Below are 19,676 nucleotides of genomic sequence, written 5' to 3' on the forward strand. Positions count from 1 at the left end.
CTTTTTCAGTTCTGCCAACAAATGTTCTATAGGATTGAGGTCAGGGCTTTGTGATGGCCACTCCAATACCTCGACTTTGTTGTCCTTAAGCCATTTTGCCACAACTTTGGAAGTATGCTTGGGGTCATTGTCCATTTGGAAGACCCATTTGCGACCAAGCTTTAACTTCCTGACTGATGTCTTGAGATGTTGCTTCAATATATCCACATAACTTTCCTACCTCATGATGCCATCTATTTTGTGAAGTGCCCCAGTCCCTCCTGCAGCAAAGCACCCCCACAACATGATGCTGCCACCCCCGTGCTTCACGGTTGGGATGGTGTTCTTCGGCTTGCAAGCCTCCCCCTTTTTCCTCCAAACATAACGATGGTCATTATGGCCAAACAGTTCTATTTTTGTTTCATCAGACCAGATGACATTCTCCAAAAAGAACGATCTTTGTCCCCAAGTGCAGTTGCAACCCATAGTCTGACTGTTTTATGGTGGTTTTGGAGCAGTGGCTTCTTCCTTGCTGAGCGGCCTTTCAGGTTATGTCGATATAGGACTCGTTTTACTGTGGATATAGATACTTTTGTACCTGTTTCCTCCAGAATCTTCACAAGGTCCTTTGCTGTTGTTCTGGGATTAATTTGCACTTTTCGCACCAAAGTACGTCCATCTCTAGCAGACAGAACGCATCTCCTTCCTGAGCGGTATGACGCCTGCGTGGTCCCATGGTACCTTCAGACGTTTGGAAATTGCTCCCAAGGATGAACCAGACTTGTGGAGGTCTACAACTTTTTTTCTGAGGTCTTGGCTGATTTCTTTTGATTTTCCCATGATGTCAAGCAAAGAGGCACTGAGTTTGAAGGTAGGCCTTGAAATACATTCACAGGTACACCTCCAATTGACTCAAATTATGTCAATTATGCTATCAGAAGCTTCTAAAGCCATGACATCATTTTCTGGAATTTTCCAAGTTGTTTAAAGGCAGTCAATTTAGTGTATGTAAACTTCTGACCCACTGGAATTGTGATACAGTGAATTAAAAGTGAAATAATCTGTCTGTAAACAACTGTTGGACTTGTGTCATGCACAAAGTAGATGTCCTAAACGACGTCCCAAAAAGACATTTGTGGAGTGGGTGAAAAAACGAGTTTTAATGACTCCAACCTAAGTGTATGTAAACTTCAGACTTCAACTGTATACAATATCTGTGAGTACTGTCGATTCCTACACTTATGACATAGCATGGTCCAGAGGTTTTCAGACCTCTCCCACAGCCGTTCTTTTTATTTCAACTTTTCCAGAGCACACCTGATTCCACTTGTCAACTAAATCACCTTGACCAGGAGAAACAGGTGAGTTAGTGCAGGGCAACAACCAAAATATGAAACGTCTGTGGGTCCCAGAGGAGAGGGTTTGAATATGAAACGTCTGTGGGTCCCAGAGGTTTTGAAATCTATTGTCCACTCACCTGTATAGGGAAGAGCCTGCCCGGTACCTGCAGTACAGGTGCATTATTAAAGTAGCTGGAGAAGAGTTTTATGTTGATGGTGGCGGACATGAGGACCAAGCGGAGGTCGGGGCGGGTGGCCAGGAGGGAGCGCAGGACCCCCAGGAGGAAGTCACAGTGGAGGTGTCGCTCATGCACCTCGTCAACAATCAACACCTGGGTGGAATAGGGAGGTAGGAAGATCAACACACGGACAGGTTATGGAACAACTAGGGTGCATCCCAAATGGAACCCTATTCCCTATATAGTGCACTACTTTAGAACAGGACCATATTCCCTATATCGTGCACTACTTTAGAACAGGACCATATTCCCTATATAGTGCACTACTTTAGAACAGAGTCATATTCCCTATATAGTGCACTACTTTAGAACAGGACCATATTCCCTATATAGTGCACTACTTTAGACCAGAGCCCTATTCCCTATATAGTGCACTACTTTAGACCAGAGCCCTATTCCCTATATAGTGCACTACTTTTGACCAGAGCCCTATGGGAACAATTGGGACACAGCCCTAGAAAGGCATAAAACCCCTAGATATAGTGAGAGTAAAGTTATCTGTCTGTTCTGTAACCCACCTGGTATACACAGTTCCTTCAGAGAGTATTCAGACCCCTTGACTTGAAAAACTTTTTTTTTAACGTTACAGCCTTATTCTAAAATGGATGAAATCAGGTTTTTTTATTCTAAAATTGATTAAATAAATACAAATCCTCAGCAATTTACACACACTACCCCATAATGACATCACAATACCCCATAATGACATCACAATACCCCATAATGACATCACAATACCCCATAATGACAAAGCGAAACCAGGTTTTTAGAATTTTTTGAAAATGTGTTAAAAAAAAAAAAAAAACAAGAATACCTTATTTTCATAAGTATTCAGACCCTTTGCTATGAGACTCAAAATTGAGCTCAGGTGTATCCTGTTTCCATTGATCATCCTTGAGATGTTTCTACAACTTGATTGGAGTCCACCTGCAGCGTTGAAGGTCCCCAAGAACACAGTGGCCTCCAACATTATTAAATGGAAGAAGTTTGGAACCACCAAGACTCTTCCTAGAGCTGGCCACCAGGCCAAACTGAGCAATTGGGGAGAAGGGCCTTGGTCAGGGGGTGGGGGGCCAAGAACCCGATGGTAACTGACAGAGCTCTAAAGTTCCTCTGTGGAGATGGGAGAACCTTCCAGAAGGACAACCATCTCTGCAGCACTCCACCAATCAGGCCTTTATGGTAGAGTGGCCAGACGGAAGCCACTCCTCAGTAAAAAGGCACCTAAAGAGTCTCAGACCATGAGAAAAAAGATTCTCTGGTCTGATGAAACCAAGATAGAATTATTTGGCTTGAATGCCTAACATCACGTCTGGAGGAAACCTGGCACCATCCCTACGGTGATGCATGGTGGTGGCAGCATAATGCTGTGGGGATGTTTTTCAGTGGCAGGGACTGGGAGACTAGTCAGGATCGAGGGAAAGATGAACGGAGCAAAGTACAGACAGATCCTTGATGAAAACCTGCTCCAGAGCGCTCAGAACCTCAGACTGGGGTGAAGGTTCACCTTCCTAAGCACACAGCCAAGACAACGCAGGAGTGGCTTCGGGACAAGTCTCTGAATGTCGAGTGGCCCAGCCTGAGCCCCGACTTGAACCTGATCGAACATCTCTGGATAGACCTGAAAATAAGCTGTGCAGCGACGCTCCCCATCCAACCTGACAGAGCTTGAGAGGATCTGCAGAGAAGAACGGGAGAAACTCCCCAAATACAGGTGTGCCAAGCTTGTAGCGTCATACCCCAAGAAGACTCAAGGCTGTAATCGCTAGGTCATTATGGGGTATTGTGTGTAGACTGATGAGAAAAAAACATATTTAATCTATTTTAGAATAAGGCTGTAAAGTAGCAAAATGTGGGAAAATAAATCAGGGGCTCTGAATACTATCAGAAGTATATTATCTGGTATATTTTATATTTATATGTATTATATATTATGATTACCTGGTATATATTACAAAACTGGATGGTTCAAGCCTTGAATGCTGATTGGCTGACAGGCGTGGTATATCAGACCGTATATCACGAGTATAACAAAACATTAATTTGTCTAATTTAGTTGATAACCAGTTTATCATAGTAATAAGGAACCTCGGGGGTTCGAGGTATATGGTTAATATACCACGGCTAAGGGCTGTGTCCAGGCACTCTGGTTGAGAGAATGGCAAAGGGTGGCTACTTCCAAAATATTAAATATATTTTGATTCGTTTAACACTTTTTTTGGTTACTACATGATTCCATATGTGTTATTTCATAGTTTTGATGTCTTCACTATTATTCTACAATGTAGAAAATAGTAAAAATAAAGAAAAACCCTTGAATGATTAGGTGTTCTAAAACTTTTGACCGGTACTGCATATTATACGACCTGGTACTGTATATTATATTACCTGGTACTGTATATTATACTACATGGTACTGTATATTATATTACCTGGTACTGTATATTATACTACATGGTACTGTATATTATACTACCTGGTACTGTATATTATAATACATGGTACTGTATATTATACTACCTGGTACTGTATATTATAATACATGGTACTGTATATTATACTACCTGGTACTGTATATTATAATACATGGTACTGTATATTATACTACATGGTACTGTATATTATAATACATGGTACTGTATATTATATTACCTGGTATTGTATATTATACTACCTGGTCCTGTATATTATACTACCTGGTACTGTATATTATAATACATGGTACTGTATATTATACTACCTGGTACTGTATATTATAATACATGGTACTGTATATTATACTACCTGGTATTGTATATTATACTACCTGGTCCTGTATATTATACCACCTGGTACTGTATATTATAATACATGGTATTGTATATTATATTACCTGGTATTGTATATTATACTACCTGGTCCTGTATATTATACTACCTGGTACTGTATATTATACTACATGGTACTGTATATTATATTACCTGGCATTGTATATTATACTACCTGGTCCTGTATATTATACTACCTGGTACTGTATATTATAATACATGGTACTGTATATTATACTACATGGTACTGTATATTATACTACCTGGTACTGTATATTATAATACATGGTACTGTATATTATACTACATGGTACTGTATATTATAATACATGGTACTGTATATTATAATACCTGGTACTGTATATTATAATACCTGGTACTGTATATTATACTACCTGGTACTGTATATTATACTACCTGGTACTGTATATTATAATACCTGGTAATGTATATTATACTACCTGGTATTGTATATTATACTACCTGGTCCTGTATATTATACTACATGGTACTGTATATTATATTACTTGGCATTGTATATTATACTACCTGGTCCTGTATATTATACTACCTGGTCCTGTATATTATACTACCTGGTCCTGTATACTATACTACATGGTCCTGTATACTATACTACCTGGTCCTGTATATTATACTACCTGGTACTGTATATTATACTACCTGGTACTGTATATTATACTACATGGTCCTGTATATTATACTACATGGTACTGCATATTATACTACCTGGTCCTATATATTATACTACCTGGTCCTGTATATTATACTACATGGTCCTGTATATTATACTACATGGTACTGTATATTATACTACCTGGTCCTGTATATTATACTACCTGGTCCTGTATATTATACTACATGGTACTGTATATTATACTACCTGGTACTGTATATTATAACACATGGTACTGTATATTATACTACCTGGTACTGTATATTATAATACATGGTACTGTATATTATAACACATGGTACTGTATATTATACTACCTGGTACTGTATATTATAATACATGGTACTGTATATTATAATACCTGGTACTGTATATTATAATACCTGGTACTGTATATTATACTACCTGGTACTGTATATTATACTACCTGGTACTGTATATTATAATACCTGGTAATGTATATTATACTACCTGGTATTGTATATTATACTACCTGGTCCTGTATATTATACTACATGGTACTGTATATTATATTACCTGGCATTGTATATTATACTACCTGGTCCTGTATATTATACTACCTGGTCCTGTATACTATACTACATGGTCCTGTATACTATACTACCTGGTCCTGTATATTATACTACCTGGTACTGTATATTATACTACCTGGTACTGTATATTATACTACATGGTCCTGTATATTATACTACATGGTACTGCATATTATACTACCTGGTCCTATATATTATACTACCTGGTCCTGTATATTATACTACATGGTCCTGTATATTATACTACATGGTACTGTATATTATACTACCTGGTCCTGTATATTATACTACCTGGTCCTGTATATTATACTACATGGTACTGTATATTATACTACCTGGTACTGTATATTATAACACATGGTACTGTATATTATACTACCTGGTACTGTATATTATAATACATGGTACTGTATATTATACTACATGGTACTGTATATTATAATACCTGGTACTGTATATTATAATACATGGTACTGTATATTATAATACCTGGTACTGTATATTATAATACATGGTACTGTATATTATACTACCTGGTACTGTATATTATACTACCTGGTACTGTATATTATACTACCTGGTACTGTATATTATAATACATGGTACTGTATATTATAATACCTGGTACTGCTCCAGGGCCCCGTCAGCCTGTATCTGTCTCAGTAGTAACCCCTCTGTCAGGAACAACAGCTTGGTGGACGGGGTACGGGTCCCCTCGAAACGGATCTGATAGCCAACCTGCAGATAAAACACAGTTGTGTGTCAGTTTGGGTTTATCTGCTTGTAGTTCTGCTAAATGTCTGAATGTTGATTTGGTCTTTGTGTAAGGTGTACAATATTGTGAATTTTTTTATTTTTCAAGGGAACCCCCCCCCCCACACTTACTATTGTGTGAAAATGATTACATTTATTTGATATCCCTATCCAAGCGTGATTCCAAAAACTATATTTTTCAAGCCTGTAAATAAACAGCTTCTTACTACACCACTACCTTGGAGCCGTACTGGTTGAGACTCTCGACGCTGACCCTCTTGGCGAGGGAGATACAGGCAATCCGCCGAGGCTGAGTGCAAGCTATGTGACTGAACCCAGAGGAGAGGAGGTACTGGGGGACCTGGGTGGACTTTCCACAGCCTGTATCCCCCGCCACCACTACTACCGGGTTAGCCCGCACCAACTCCACGATCCGGTCCCGGTACTGAAAGATAGGAAGGGCTTTCTGCTCCGTCCTCAACTTGGCCAGCTTCCCAAAGCTCTGCCTCTGGCTGAAGTCCAGGAAGTGCAGCAAAGCCAGGCGACAGTCAGCTACCTCCTGACTCCCTGGGCCTGAGGAGCTGTGTCTGTGTCTCTGATCAGACCTCCCCGTCTCCAGCCTCTCCTCTGTGTCTTTGGTACAAACTGACACGTTGATCCGATAGCGGGCGTCATATTCTTTAGGCAGACCCAGATCTACAGTCTTCTTCCTGTCTCTGCCCTCCTCCATGTCTTCCTTCCTGCTGCCCCCTGACATGTCCTTCCTGGTTTTGAACCTCTGGAAGCGGTCGAAGAAGTTCCAGAACTCTTTGTGTTCCGTGGTTCCGTTCTGGATGTAGTCATGCCGGCGGAAGAAGATTTGGTCCATCTGAGCTCGGCACTGAGGGTTGTCCCAGTCCCAGCTACGGCTGTCTCTTCTCCTCTCTGACATCTCTAACGTTACAGCAATAGATAACACAAACTCACGACTCTGACATCAAGTCAACCAGATGATTAGTAAGTCATTAAGACTAGCTAGACGCTCACTCAATAGTCAAGGATCTCTAACATAGAAGTCTGAGTTAGTTAGCTAGTAGAGTAGTTGGCTAATAACTAGCAACTCATTTGCATTCAAGATAAATAATGTGTAAGCTAGCTATAGCTAAAGGTTATCTTGGTTTAGTCTATTTAATAATCCAAATACACATAATCAATCCAGTAATCCGTCTAGGTTATGATTTCGTGTTTCATCAGATCAATATTCAAGATAGCGCCAACAGAAAAATGAAGTTAGCAGCAGAACAATAATAAGGATGGTCCGTCTGAACTATTGTCCGACGACAACTGCTGCCATTGGGTATTAAGTTCCGCATGGTGAAGTTGATTTCTTTCAAAAAAAAAATATTTCACTTTTATTTAACCAGGTAGGCCAATTGAGAACAAGTTGGCCATTGACAAATCAAATACTTTATTGGAAATGTTTTAAATGAAATCTCAAACCATATTTGGTTCTTTATGTTTTATGTTTCTTGTGAACACTGTAATAGCAAACACATGCAATATTCAGATCATTTTACCGGTTGCAATTATTCATTTTTAAAAACATCTTTAACTGCATTCGTTGTAGTTGAATTTTCACTCTGCACTGATCAAGAAAGGGCTGGCTCACAAAAGCTCTTACTGCTCTCTACTGTATTTTCATCAGAAACACTCCAGTCTCCACCTCCACTGAGGCTTATCAGATTGTCAGAGTACAGAAGGCTGTATATCAGGTAGGGAGATTTGCATTGTGGCTGGGGAAATGGAGAGAACAGGTGGAGGTGTGGAGAACTCTGGAGCTGACAGCAGCTTGGTCGTCTGGTGTCTACTGACCTTCTGTCTTCTGTCTGGTCCTGCCACAGGTACTATGGGGGCGATTACTGTATGATTAGCTCAGCTGCACATTAGAGGTTAATTCAAATTAAAAACTCACATTTTCCAAAACTACTGGCTGTCTAATCATGATTTACTGGGGAGAAGTCCTCACAATAACCTAAAATATAGTCATATGTTAACAACATGATTGATGTTTACAGATATTCTCTTGTCACAGGTGACCAACATGCCCACTGCTCTGAGTTCCTCTGTCTCAGCCCTCCCTCTCTTCTGGTGAGGCTCCTCAGCTTCTCCTCTGAGCAGGGTCCCTGTGGTTACCCCTTAGATCTCCCTCCTTCAGGCTTCCCACCTGGCCAGGGCCTCCCTCCACTTCCACCAGGCTTCCCAGGACTGGCCCCTGGTCCTGTGGCCTGGAGCCCCCTCAGCCCCACAGTTGTGATTGTCCCGGGCAGGAGGCCAGCCAGGCTGCAGCCCAGCTGGGCGAGGGTGATGGCGGGGGAGCTGTTAGAGGCAGGGCTGGTTAATGTCCTGGTAGCTGATTGGCTGCTGCCCCCAGAGCAGGAGATCACAGAAGGAGCCAGGCAGGTGGGAGAGAGGCTGGCACAGACCATACAGACCCTACTGGTGGGTACACAGACCATACAGACCCTACTGGTGGGTACACAGACCATACAGACCCTACTGGTGGGTACACAGACCATACAGACCCTACTGGTGGGTACACAGACCATACACACCCTACTGGTGGGTACACAGACCATACAGACACTACTGGTGGGTACACAGACACTACTGGTGGGTACACAGACACTACTGGTGGGTAAACAGACCATACAGACACTACTGGTGGGTACACAGACCATACAGACCCTACTGGTGGCTACACAGACCATACAGACACTACTGGTGGGTACACAGACACTACTGGTGGGTACACAGACCACACAGACCCTACTGGTGGGTACACAGACCATACAGACCCTACTGGTGGGTACACAGACCATACAGACCCTACTGGTGGGTACACAGACCATACACACCCTACTGGTGGGTACACAGACCATACAGACACTACTGGTGGGTACACAGACACTACTGGTGGGTACACAGACCATACAGACACTACTGGTGGGTACACAGACACTACTGGTGGGTAAACAGACCATACAGACACTACTGGTGGGTACACAGACCATACAGACCCTACTGGTGGCTACACAGACCATACAGACACTACTGGTGGGTACACAGACACTACTGGTGGGTACACAGACCACACAGACCCTACTGGTGGGTACATGTTCCACACTGTGTAAAAGGTGTCCAGTAATATGCTTTAACTGGGTCAGGGAAACTGGCCCAAATTGAACATGAGTAACTGTGTTATAGTGTACTAGATATGTTTAAAACATTTGTTTTTAACCTTTATTTAACTAGGCAATTCAGTTAAGTATTTTCATTGACGGCCTAGGAACTGTTCAGGGGCAGAACGACAGATTTGTACCTTGTCAACGCTCTAACAACTAGGCTACCCTGCCGCCCCATGTTGATGTTTATTCCTCAGGAGGACCAGGGCTCTTCTCCAGAGCTGTTCCACCTGGTAGGGTTTGGTGTTGGGGCCCATGTAGCTGGTGTGACCGGGGCCTGTTTGGAGGGAACTATTGGCAGGATCACAGGTACTGAGACATAATATAGGGTTACATCTGGTAACAGATGAACCGACAGGTCAAATTGAGTGTTTTAAATAAATAAATGATGTGGTCTGATCCAACTCAGGCCTGGATCCGTTCTCACCGGTGTTTTCCGAGGCAGACAGCAGCCTGTCTCTGGATCACACTGATGCCCAATACGTGGATGTGATTCACACCAACTTCAACCGTGAGGAACTCTACACATGCCTAGTAAACCATGTAGTTACACCTAATAGCATAGTAGATTTATTTAGACATTTTGTATACCAATCACTAAGTTCATTACCTGGTGTATTTTTCAGCCAATGAGCCGGTAGCTCCCCTGGGGGTTCCCAGACCTTTGGGTCATGTTGATTTCTACATTGGCAGAGGATATCAACTCCCTGGTTGTCCTCAGGCTCTCATGAAAAGTGTGTGACAGGTTTTTATTATCATCTAAAATATTATAACAAACATCATGCCTGGGGCCCATGTGACCTGACCAGGAAAAGCGGTGTCCTTTAGGCTATCTACTATAACACAGAGGTTGGGATGACTCATATATTTGAGGCAGTTCTGCAGGGTAGTCACTAGCTTGCACAGTCACAAAGTCATAGAATCTGATTTTCAACCTAACCTTAAAACACACTGCTAACTTTATACCTAACCTTAAAACACACTGCTAACTTTATACCTAACCTTAAATTAAGATCAAAAAACATTTTTTTTTTCCATTATATAGCCATTTTGGACTTTGCAGCTATCCCATGTAGTGTGGACCGCTCAGTTCTGCCTCCAGGACAAGATTCAGCCCAATAAAGGTCTAGGTGCGTGTGGGTGTGTTCCAGGGGAGCAGTACTTGCTGTGCAGTCACCAACGGGCCTATAGGTTGTTCACCAGCTCCATCCGGTCCTCCTGCCCTCTCACAGCCTTCCCCTGCCAGGGAGTAGAGGACTTCCAGAGGGCTCTCTGTACACACTGTCACCACCCTGGCCTCAACATCTGCCCCCAGCTGGGTAAGAGACAAGATAATGTAGACAGCATAACTCTCTGACACACATTTCTCTCTCTCTCTGAACAAAGATGACTATTTCACACATGAAGAAACTGGCTGTTTTCATCATCAAGACACCATCAGCTATTGGTTCTTCTCTCCTATAGGCTACGACATCAGCTGGCTGCCTCCAGATCGACCAATCACCTTCCAGCCCCTGACCGCGGTCCTGGACATCACAGCAACGGACCCTTTCTGCGGTCAGAAACTCAGGACACACTGACAGTGTCACACGGTTACCGTTCCTTCCTCTAGTGCAGGAACAGGAACAGTTGGTTAACCTGCTTTATGGCCCTTCTAGTGACGCCATTCCTGTTGGAGGTGCACCTGGAGGGAAACACCTCGTTAGAAGCCCAGCTATTTATTCAGCTGAAGGGAGACGTCAGGAAAACACCTGTCATGTTGGTGTCCGGGTGAGACACTAGCATCTGGTTCTTCATTTCTTAAATGTCTGCATCTCAAATGGGACCCTATTCCCTATATGGTGCACTATATATCCCCATAGGGCCCTGGTCTAATGATGTATACTATATATCCCCATAGGGCCCTGGTCTAATGCTGTATACTATATATCCCCATAGGGCCCTGGTCTAATGATGTATACTATATATCCCCATAGGGCCCTGGTCTAATGATGTATACTATATATCCCCATAGGGCCCTGGTCTAATGCTGTATACTATATATCCCCATAGGGCCCTGGTCTAATGATGTATACTATATATCCCCATAAGGCCCTGGTCTAATGATGTGTACTATATATCCCCATAGGGCCCTGGTCTAATGATGTGTACTATATATCCCCATAAGGCCCTGGTCTAATGCTGTATACTATATACCCCCATAGGGCCCTGGTCTAATGCTGTGTACTATATATATATATATATATATATATATATATATTCCCATAGGGCCCTGGTCTAATGCTGTATACTATATATCCCCATAGGGCCCTGGTCTAATGCTGTGTACTATATATCCCCATAGGGCCCTGGTCTAATGCTGTGTACTATATATCCCCATAGGGCCCTGGTCTAATGCTGTGTACTATAGGGCCCCGGTCTAATGCTGTGTACTATATAGGGAACATGGTGCTATTTGGGATGCAGCTAAAGTCTTTATCCGGTGATTGTCTTGCCAACTCTAACGTGCCGTTGACCGTTGTGTCCAGTCCTTCCCTGATGCAGTTTGAGTCTCATCAGATGCATCAGTTCCTGGTTTCTGTACGTCACACTGTTCAGGAGTTCAGAACCATAGTACTTCACTTCTACTCTCAACGCCTCCTGTACTTGGCCTGGAGGAAGAGACGGATTCACATCAGTCATCTAGTCCTTGCACAACTACCCAGACACCAGGGGTAAATAGCATCACTACATCAACATGACACAGATGAAAACTCAACTCTCCTTCCATTTGCTAAAAAAAGAACACGAAGGCCCTTTCCCGGACCCCCCGGGGTCGTCTGGGAGCGCGAGACTCAAACAATGCTGTTTTTGTGTATTACATCCCACAGGCTAGTATCTTACAGGACCCGGAGTGTTACCGCAGTGGAGAATCACAGAGTGGAAGTGTATCTGCAGAAGGAAGAGTGAAGATGGACGGGGGGGGGGGGGGGGGCCTTAATGCTGTGCTGGGTAATCAGAATATAACCATTAAAATATACTGAAGAAAATACAAAAAAGTTGGTTGTTCATATTTATTTTAAACACTTATATATATAAAAAAAAAACAATTACAGTAAGTGGTTGATTTGATAAATGCTGGATAATGTTTTAATTTCTAAGTTAAATTCGATAATTTGTATTATGTCCTCAAAAAAAAGATGTTGTGAAATCAATGTATTTATATGCCCAATGCTAACCGAACAGACGATCTCTGATGAAGCTTTATTCTGATATAAAAGCGTCGGACACAAATTAAATGAAAAATAAAGTTGGGAGGAGAGAAAAAAAAAAGAAGAGCATCAAGGAATAAATCACATTTAAAAAAAAATACAAATTATTCATCCTCATGTCGCATCAGGACTTCCTGGTATTTCAACAAAAAAACTATTGTGTCAAATACCAAATCAGAGTAGATAGTGACCCCAGCTCCATACCGTCTGTTTGAGCCCTGTGTTCCAAATGGCACCCGGTTTCCATACATAGTGTACCACCTTAAAAAAAAAACAGAGCCCTTATGGATCCTGGTCAAAAGAAGTGCACTTCATAGGGAATATGGCGCCATTCGGAATGCAAACCCCCCCCCTTCATGAGTACAAGGGCAACAAGTCATAGAGTCTGAATTCACATTTAAGAGACCGTTCTAAAAGAGGACGTAAGAGAAAACAAACCTATGGGGAAAACAATTCAAATCCAATGACAAAACAAGCAACGGAACACATCGTCTCCTTGTGTACGCGCATGTAACAGTTTTACTACAGTTACTCCTTAAAAATGTCCCAAATCCTACCTATGCAAAACATACCAGAAAATGTTGTGTGTATCCAATCCAAATGACTGATTGCAAATGGGCAAAACTAATATATCTAAAAACAATATTTAAAAAAAACGCACAAAATTTGACATTATTTACAATTCTTAAAAACACTTTCCCCACAAAACCACCTAGTCCTCCTCATCACAAAAAAATACACATTCAGACACCAGTCATTATAATAAACATTTAGACATGAAGGCATCTGCCTTTCAACAGAGAAAACCCAACCAACGGTCCATAGTCCATCGATATGAAAGGGAGTGCATTGTGAGGCCTGAGATCAAAGCAGGTAAAATAGTTCATCGCTCCTGGATAATGGAAGGGAGAGGAGGAGGGTGTAGAGGGGCGAGTCCCGGCGAACCAGTAATCTGTACAGTACTGGCGTGTTCCTCGCCGGTTGTCCTCATCATTCCTAGTCGTTTCCCCGTGTCCAGTTACACGCCGGTCTTCTCCTTGATCCAGCCCCTGAACTTGGTGACGGTGCTGTAGATACCAGGCTTGTCCCTACGGGCACAGCCGTCACCCCAACTCACCACTCCAGCCAGGAACATACGACTAGTACCAGGACTGGACAGAGGCCCGCCAGAATCCCCCTGAGAGAGACAGTGTATGGTTATATATATATATATATATATCATCCTATCTCAGTACTACTGTTGACCAGAGCAGCCCTACATTATGGCCGGGTAGTTCATAGGGACAGAGAGTTCAGTACCTGACATGCGTCCACACCTCCAGTCAGCACACCAGCACACGTCATCCTGGAGGTGATCTGTCCTCCCATCAGGCGGTTGCACACAGTACTGTTGATGATACGGACCTGGGCCTTCTGCAGGATGGATGCACCAGAGCCTAACATACATACATACATACATCCAATGACACATTAGTTCTTATCACCATGCAGGAAATGGGCATTACCATTTAACATATTATAACATTGCTATTAAATAATTAAAACTACTCAGAAACAAACAAAAATATTATGCAGTATATAGTTATAATAACTAATGCTGTATAATGAAAACCGAGCCCATCCACAATCTCACTCACCTCCCTCTCGTGTGGCGCCCCAACCTGTGATCCAGACAGAGTTGCCCTGGGGGAAGGTGTGTTGTGGGGAGGGCAGACAGATAGGTCTGATGTAATCAGAGAAGGTCACAGGGCTGTCTAGCTCCATCAGAGCGATGTCGTTGTCGAAGGTATAGGCATTGTAGTACGGGTGGGAGATCACCTGACGCAGGTTCCTCTTCTGAACGTTCTTACTGTTCTGCTTCTGGACGTGAAGGCCTAGGTACGCCTCCCATACACCTGGCTGGGAATACCTGGGGAGACACACCTGGTTAGGACTGAACACACACCTCCCATACACCTGGCTGGGAATACCTGGAGAGACACACCTGGTTAGGACTGAACACACACCTCCCATACACCTGGCTGGGAATACCTGGAGAGACACACCTGGTTAGGACTGAACACACACACACACACACACACACACACACACACATAGTTTAAGCTGGGTAAACCACACGGTGGCAGGCGCACAAGTACCTGGTCTTGGCGTCATCCTGTACACAGTGAGCAGCAGTAACCAGCCAGCGCTGGCTGATGATGGAAGCACCACACACGTGACCAGCGTTCTTAATGTGGAGGCTGACCTGCCACGGGAACTCCCCTTCTTCTGCGTCCTGACCACCCACGATACGGCTAGTTTTAAACAGGCTCCGCCCACAATCTGAAACAACACCAATCAGCATTTAGTCAACAGACTCCTACACTGACACTAACATTTAGTCAACAGACTCCTACACTGACACTAACATTTAGTCAGACTCCTACACTGAGACTAACATTTTGTCAACAGACTCCTACACTGAGACTAACATTTAGTCAACAGACTCCTACACTGAGACTAACATTTAGTCAGACTCCTACACTGAGACTAACATTTAGTCAGACTCCTACACTGAGACTAACATTTTGTCAACAGACTCCTACACTGAGACTAACATTTAGTCAGACTCCTACACTGAGACTAACATTTAGTCAACAGACTCCTACACTGACACTAACATTTAGTCAACAGACTCCTACACTGACACTAACATTTAGTCAGACTCCTACACTGAGACTAACATTTAGTCAGACTCCTACACTGAGACTAACATTTAGTCAGACTCCTACACTGAGACTAACATTTAGTCAGACTCCTACACTGAGACTAACATTTAGTCAACAGACTCCTACACTGAGACTAACATTTAGTCAGACTCCTACACTGAGACTAACATTTAGTCAGACTCCTACACTGAGACTAACATTTAGTCAGACTCCTACACTGAGACTAACATTTAGTCAACAGACTACTACACTGAGACTAACATTTAGTCAGACTCCTACACTGAGACTAACATTTAGTCAGACTCCTACACCAGGACTAATGTATTAGTCAATCACACTAACATTTTACATTCAGATATTTAGAAAGGGGGTTATAAGTAGTAAAACTATGTTTATGAATCTGTAATTAACAGTTACAGCTCATTGTGTGTGAACCATGGTGTATTGGACTATAGAATATAATGACTGATCATTATGTGAACCATGGTGTATTGGACTATAGAATATAATGACTGATCATTATGTGAACCATGGTGTATTGCAGGGGTGTCAAAGTCAAATGGACGGAGGGCCAAATAAAAAAATCAGCTACAAGACGAGGGCCGGACTGTTCGAATGTTCATTGAAAAATTTTTAAATGACGCATATAGTCTAGTGAACCTAATTGAACCTACTGAAAACCTAACAAATATATTACAATATGATCAGATAAATAAAGCAATATTTTCTTATGGCTCTGTCAGTAATCTTTAATTTTCAACAGACACAAAAGACAAATTTCCTTTATATAAATATCCCCATAACATGAACATTAAATGAAAGAAACCGGTATTCAAGGCACCATCAGTAGACTATATTTTCTATTTTAGCAAAAGTGGGCTAAATTTACTTCAAAGAAAAAACAATAATAGCAATTTTCTATCATCCACTCAACTGAAATATTTTTAAAATATAATTGGATTGAAATACAAAAAAATAAAGTGCAAAAATCTATTAATCAAAAACAACACTTTGTTTAAGGAGAAGTAACATGCAGTGAAAACAAATATTAAATTTTAACTTTTAAACTTGAACTGAGTAAAAACTCTAAATATGTGATTGCACAGTAATGTTCACTTGTTTGAGGTTGAGGGTGATACTTGGTGGTGTCCCATCTTTTCCACAAGTTCATCAATGTTCGGGGTAAGGCTCTGAGCTGAAGAAATCCTCAGAATTGAGTGGAGGTGTTCAGCAGTAAGTCGACTTCTGTGTGATGTTTTGTTCAGGTTCATCAAAGAAAACAGTTGTTCACACAGGTATGTGCTGCCAAACATAGACAACGTTTGAGCAGCCTGGATGCGCAGCTGGGGCATTGTGCCGGGGAGGAAACGGGCGAACTCCGCAGCACCCACTGCCGCATATTTTGCCCTCAGTGCATCATTGCATTGGAGGTCAATCAACTCCATTTGGAGGTTTGGTGGTGAGCTTTCCACGTCAACAGCAAATGGGTTACCGAGCAGTTCCAACCTGCTTTTTTGTGCTTCAAAGTCAGCAAATCGGCGTCGAAAGTCAGCGGCAAGCATACCTATTTTATCAGCCAACTGTGTGCTCGGGAACGCACTGGTAGAGAGCTTCTCTTTCATGGTCTGGCAGCTGGGAAAGTGGCTCAAATTTTCTTTCCGCATCTGCGTCTCCCACAGAGTCAGTTTGGTTTTAAATGCCTTCACTGTACTGTACATATCAGAGATGACACGATCCCGACCCTGCAGCTGCAAGTTTATTGCATTCAGATGACTCGTAATGTCACACAGAAAAGCCATTTCACACAGAAACATTTCGTCTCGGAGTTGTGTTGTGTCTTTCCCTTTGCTGTCCAAGAACAGACAAATCTCCTCACGAAGCTCGAAACATCTTTGAAGCACCTTTCCCTGGCTTAGCCATCGCACCTCTGTGTGATAAGGCAAATCACCATGCTCCGTTTCTAACTCCGTCAGAAATGCCTTGAACTGGCGGTGATTCAAACCTTTGGCTCTGATAAAGTTAACTGTGCGCGTGATGATGCTCATTACATGCTCCATTTTCAAGGCTTTACCGCACAACGCTTCCTGGTGTATGATACAATGATAAGCTGTCAGCTCACCTGTCGCGTTTTCCTCTTGCATCTTTTCCCGTATCTTCGCCACCAGTCCGCTCCTGTGTCCACACATCGCAGGTGCTCCGTCGGTTGTCAAACCCACGAGTTTTTCCCAAGGCAGCTCCATCTCATTTACACATCTTGACACCTCTTCATACAAATCATGCCCCGTAGTTGTGCCATGCATAGGACGTAAAGCCAAAAACTCCTCTGTCACGCTTAGGTTGGAGTCCACTCCGCGGATGAAAATTGACAACTGGGCAATGTCAGAAATGTCGGTGCTCTCATCCACAGCCAAGGAATATGCAATAAAATCTTTTCCCTTTTTCACAAGCTGCTCTTTTAGATTGATGGACAACTGGTCTACTCTCTCGGCAATGGTGTTTCTGCTCAGACTCACATTTAAAAAGAGTTGCCTTTTTTCTGGGCAAACTTCGTCACAAACTTTAATCATGCAGTTTTTGATGAAATCCCCCTCCGTAAATGGCCGGGCTGATTTAGCGATCTCTTCTGCCAAAATAAAACTGGCCTTGACAGCAGCCTGGCCTTGTGATTTGGCTTTTTTGAACAGAGCCTGTCGAGATTTGAGGCCTCGTTTTAATTCCTCTGCCTTTTGTAGCCTTTGTTCCATGTCCATATTCTTGTTTTTGTCCGCGTGTTTCGTTTCATAATGTCGTCTCAGATTATACTCTTTCAGTACCGCCACACTTTCTCCACACAGAAGACACACAGGTTTTCCAGCTACCTTCGTGAACATATACTCCGACTCCCACCTTGTTTGAAACCCCCGGTTCTCAGTATCCACCTTCCGTTTTGCCATTTTTGATGGGTATCTGAAAGTTAATTTTACTGTGATGCTGACGACTGCTGTGCCAATAAATATTGAAATGAAGCAGCCTACTGCTCGGTGCGTCACCTTTGCATTGTGGGAAATGTAGTATTGGTGCGTGTAAAAGATCTGCGGGCTGCCGGCTTGCTGCGGGCCGGTTCTAATAATAAATCAAGATCATCCCAGGGGCCGTAAAAAACCTTCTTGCGGGCCGGATGTGGCCCGCGGGCCTTGACTCTGACATATGTGGTGTATTGGATCATAGAATATAATGACTGATCATTATGTGAACCATGGTGTTTTGGACTATAGAATATAATGACTGATCATTATGTGAACCATGGTGTACTGGACTATAGAATATAATGACTGATCATTATGTGAACCATGGTGTACTGGACTATAGAATATAATGACTGATCATTATGTGAACCATGGTGTATTGGATCATAGAATATAATGACTGATCATTATGTGAACCATGGTGTTTTGGACTATAGAATATAATGACTGATCATTATGTGAACCATGGTGTATTGGACCATAGAATATAATGACTGATCATTATGTGAACCATGGTGTATTGGACTATAGAATATAATGACTGATCATTATGTGGACTATAGAATATAATGACTGATCATTATGTGGACTATAGAATATAATGACTGATCATTATGTGAACCATGGTGTATTGGACTATAGAATATAATGACTGATCATTATGTGGACTATAGAATATAATGACTGATCATTATGTGGACTATATAATATAATGACTGATCATTATGTGAACCATGGTGTATTGGATCATAGAATATAATGACTGATCATTATGTGAACCATGTTGTGTTGAAGGGACAGAGGGAGTGTCTTACCACAGTTGGCCTCATCTGATTTGTCCTCACAGTCAGGTGTTCCATCACACTCAGGGTTCTCCTTGTTGGTACACTTGTTGTTCTCACACTTATAGGTGGAGTCAGAACACTGCACATTATTCATAACTGGGGAGAGAAGAGAAATACCACATTCACTTTTAGGTGGAGTCAGAACCACATTAACTTTAGGTGGAGTCAAAACCACATTCGCTTCTAGGTGGAGTCTGAACCCCATTCGCTTCTAGGTGGAGTCAGAACCCCATTAACTTTAGGTGGAGTCAATACCACATTCGCTTCTAGGTGGAGTCAG

General features: G+C 42.4%; 3 protein-coding genes across 6 annotated transcripts in view; 1 reads left to right on the plus strand and 2 right to left on the minus strand.

Annotated features, from left to right (window-relative positions):
* Positions 1-7,669, minus strand: part of LOC139382729 (DEAH (Asp-Glu-Ala-His) box polypeptide 34) — a 29,999-nt gene extending 22,330 nt beyond the window's left edge. For all 3 annotated transcript variants that reach the window (XM_071126835.1, XM_071126834.1, XM_071126837.1), the window contains exons 1-3: positions 6,605-7,669; positions 6,235-6,351; positions 1,457-1,651 (exon numbers count right to left, since the gene is read on the minus strand). In XM_071126835.1, coding sequence (XP_070982936.1) covers positions 1,457-1,651; positions 6,235-6,351; positions 6,605-7,297 — 1,005 coding nt within the window. In that variant the 5' untranslated portion in view covers positions 7,298-7,669. The remainder of the gene's footprint in view (positions 1-1,456; positions 1,652-6,234; positions 6,352-6,604) is intronic.
* Positions 7,670-8,146: 477 nt separating this feature from the next.
* On the plus strand, positions 8,147-11,430 carry LOC139382672 (lipase member I-like). The gene is made up of 7 exons (XM_071126761.1): positions 8,147-8,246; positions 8,438-8,844; positions 9,785-9,896; positions 9,997-10,098; positions 10,214-10,321; positions 10,739-10,906; positions 11,052-11,430. Exons 1-7 carry the CDS (start codon positions 8,147-8,149, stop codon positions 11,165-11,167), a joined length of 1,113 nt encoding a protein of 370 aa, XP_070982862.1. The 3' UTR covers positions 11,168-11,430.
* A 1,196-nt stretch (positions 11,431-12,626) lies between these two features.
* Positions 12,627-19,676, minus strand: part of LOC139382384 (ST14 transmembrane serine protease matriptase a) — a 79,515-nt gene continuing 72,465 nt past the window's right edge. The window contains exons 14-18 of one of the 2 annotated variants that reach the window (XM_071126391.1): positions 19,367-19,492; positions 14,977-15,160; positions 14,476-14,747; positions 14,138-14,274; positions 12,627-14,015 (exon numbers count right to left, since the gene is read on the minus strand). In XM_071126391.1, the coding sequence (XP_070982492.1) occupies positions 13,857-14,015; positions 14,138-14,274; positions 14,476-14,747; positions 14,977-15,160; positions 19,367-19,492 (878 nt within the window). In that variant the 3' untranslated portion in view covers positions 12,627-13,856. The remainder of the gene's footprint in view (positions 14,016-14,137; positions 14,275-14,475; positions 14,748-14,976; positions 15,161-19,366; positions 19,493-19,676) is intronic. The other variant, XM_071126392.1, reaches the window with a different exon arrangement.

The sequence above is a fragment of the Oncorhynchus clarkii genome, chromosome 24, assembly GCF_045791955.1.
Source record: "Oncorhynchus clarkii lewisi isolate Uvic-CL-2024 chromosome 24, UVic_Ocla_1.0, whole genome shotgun sequence".
NCBI lineage: Eukaryota > Metazoa > Chordata > Actinopteri > Salmoniformes > Salmonidae > Oncorhynchus > Oncorhynchus clarkii.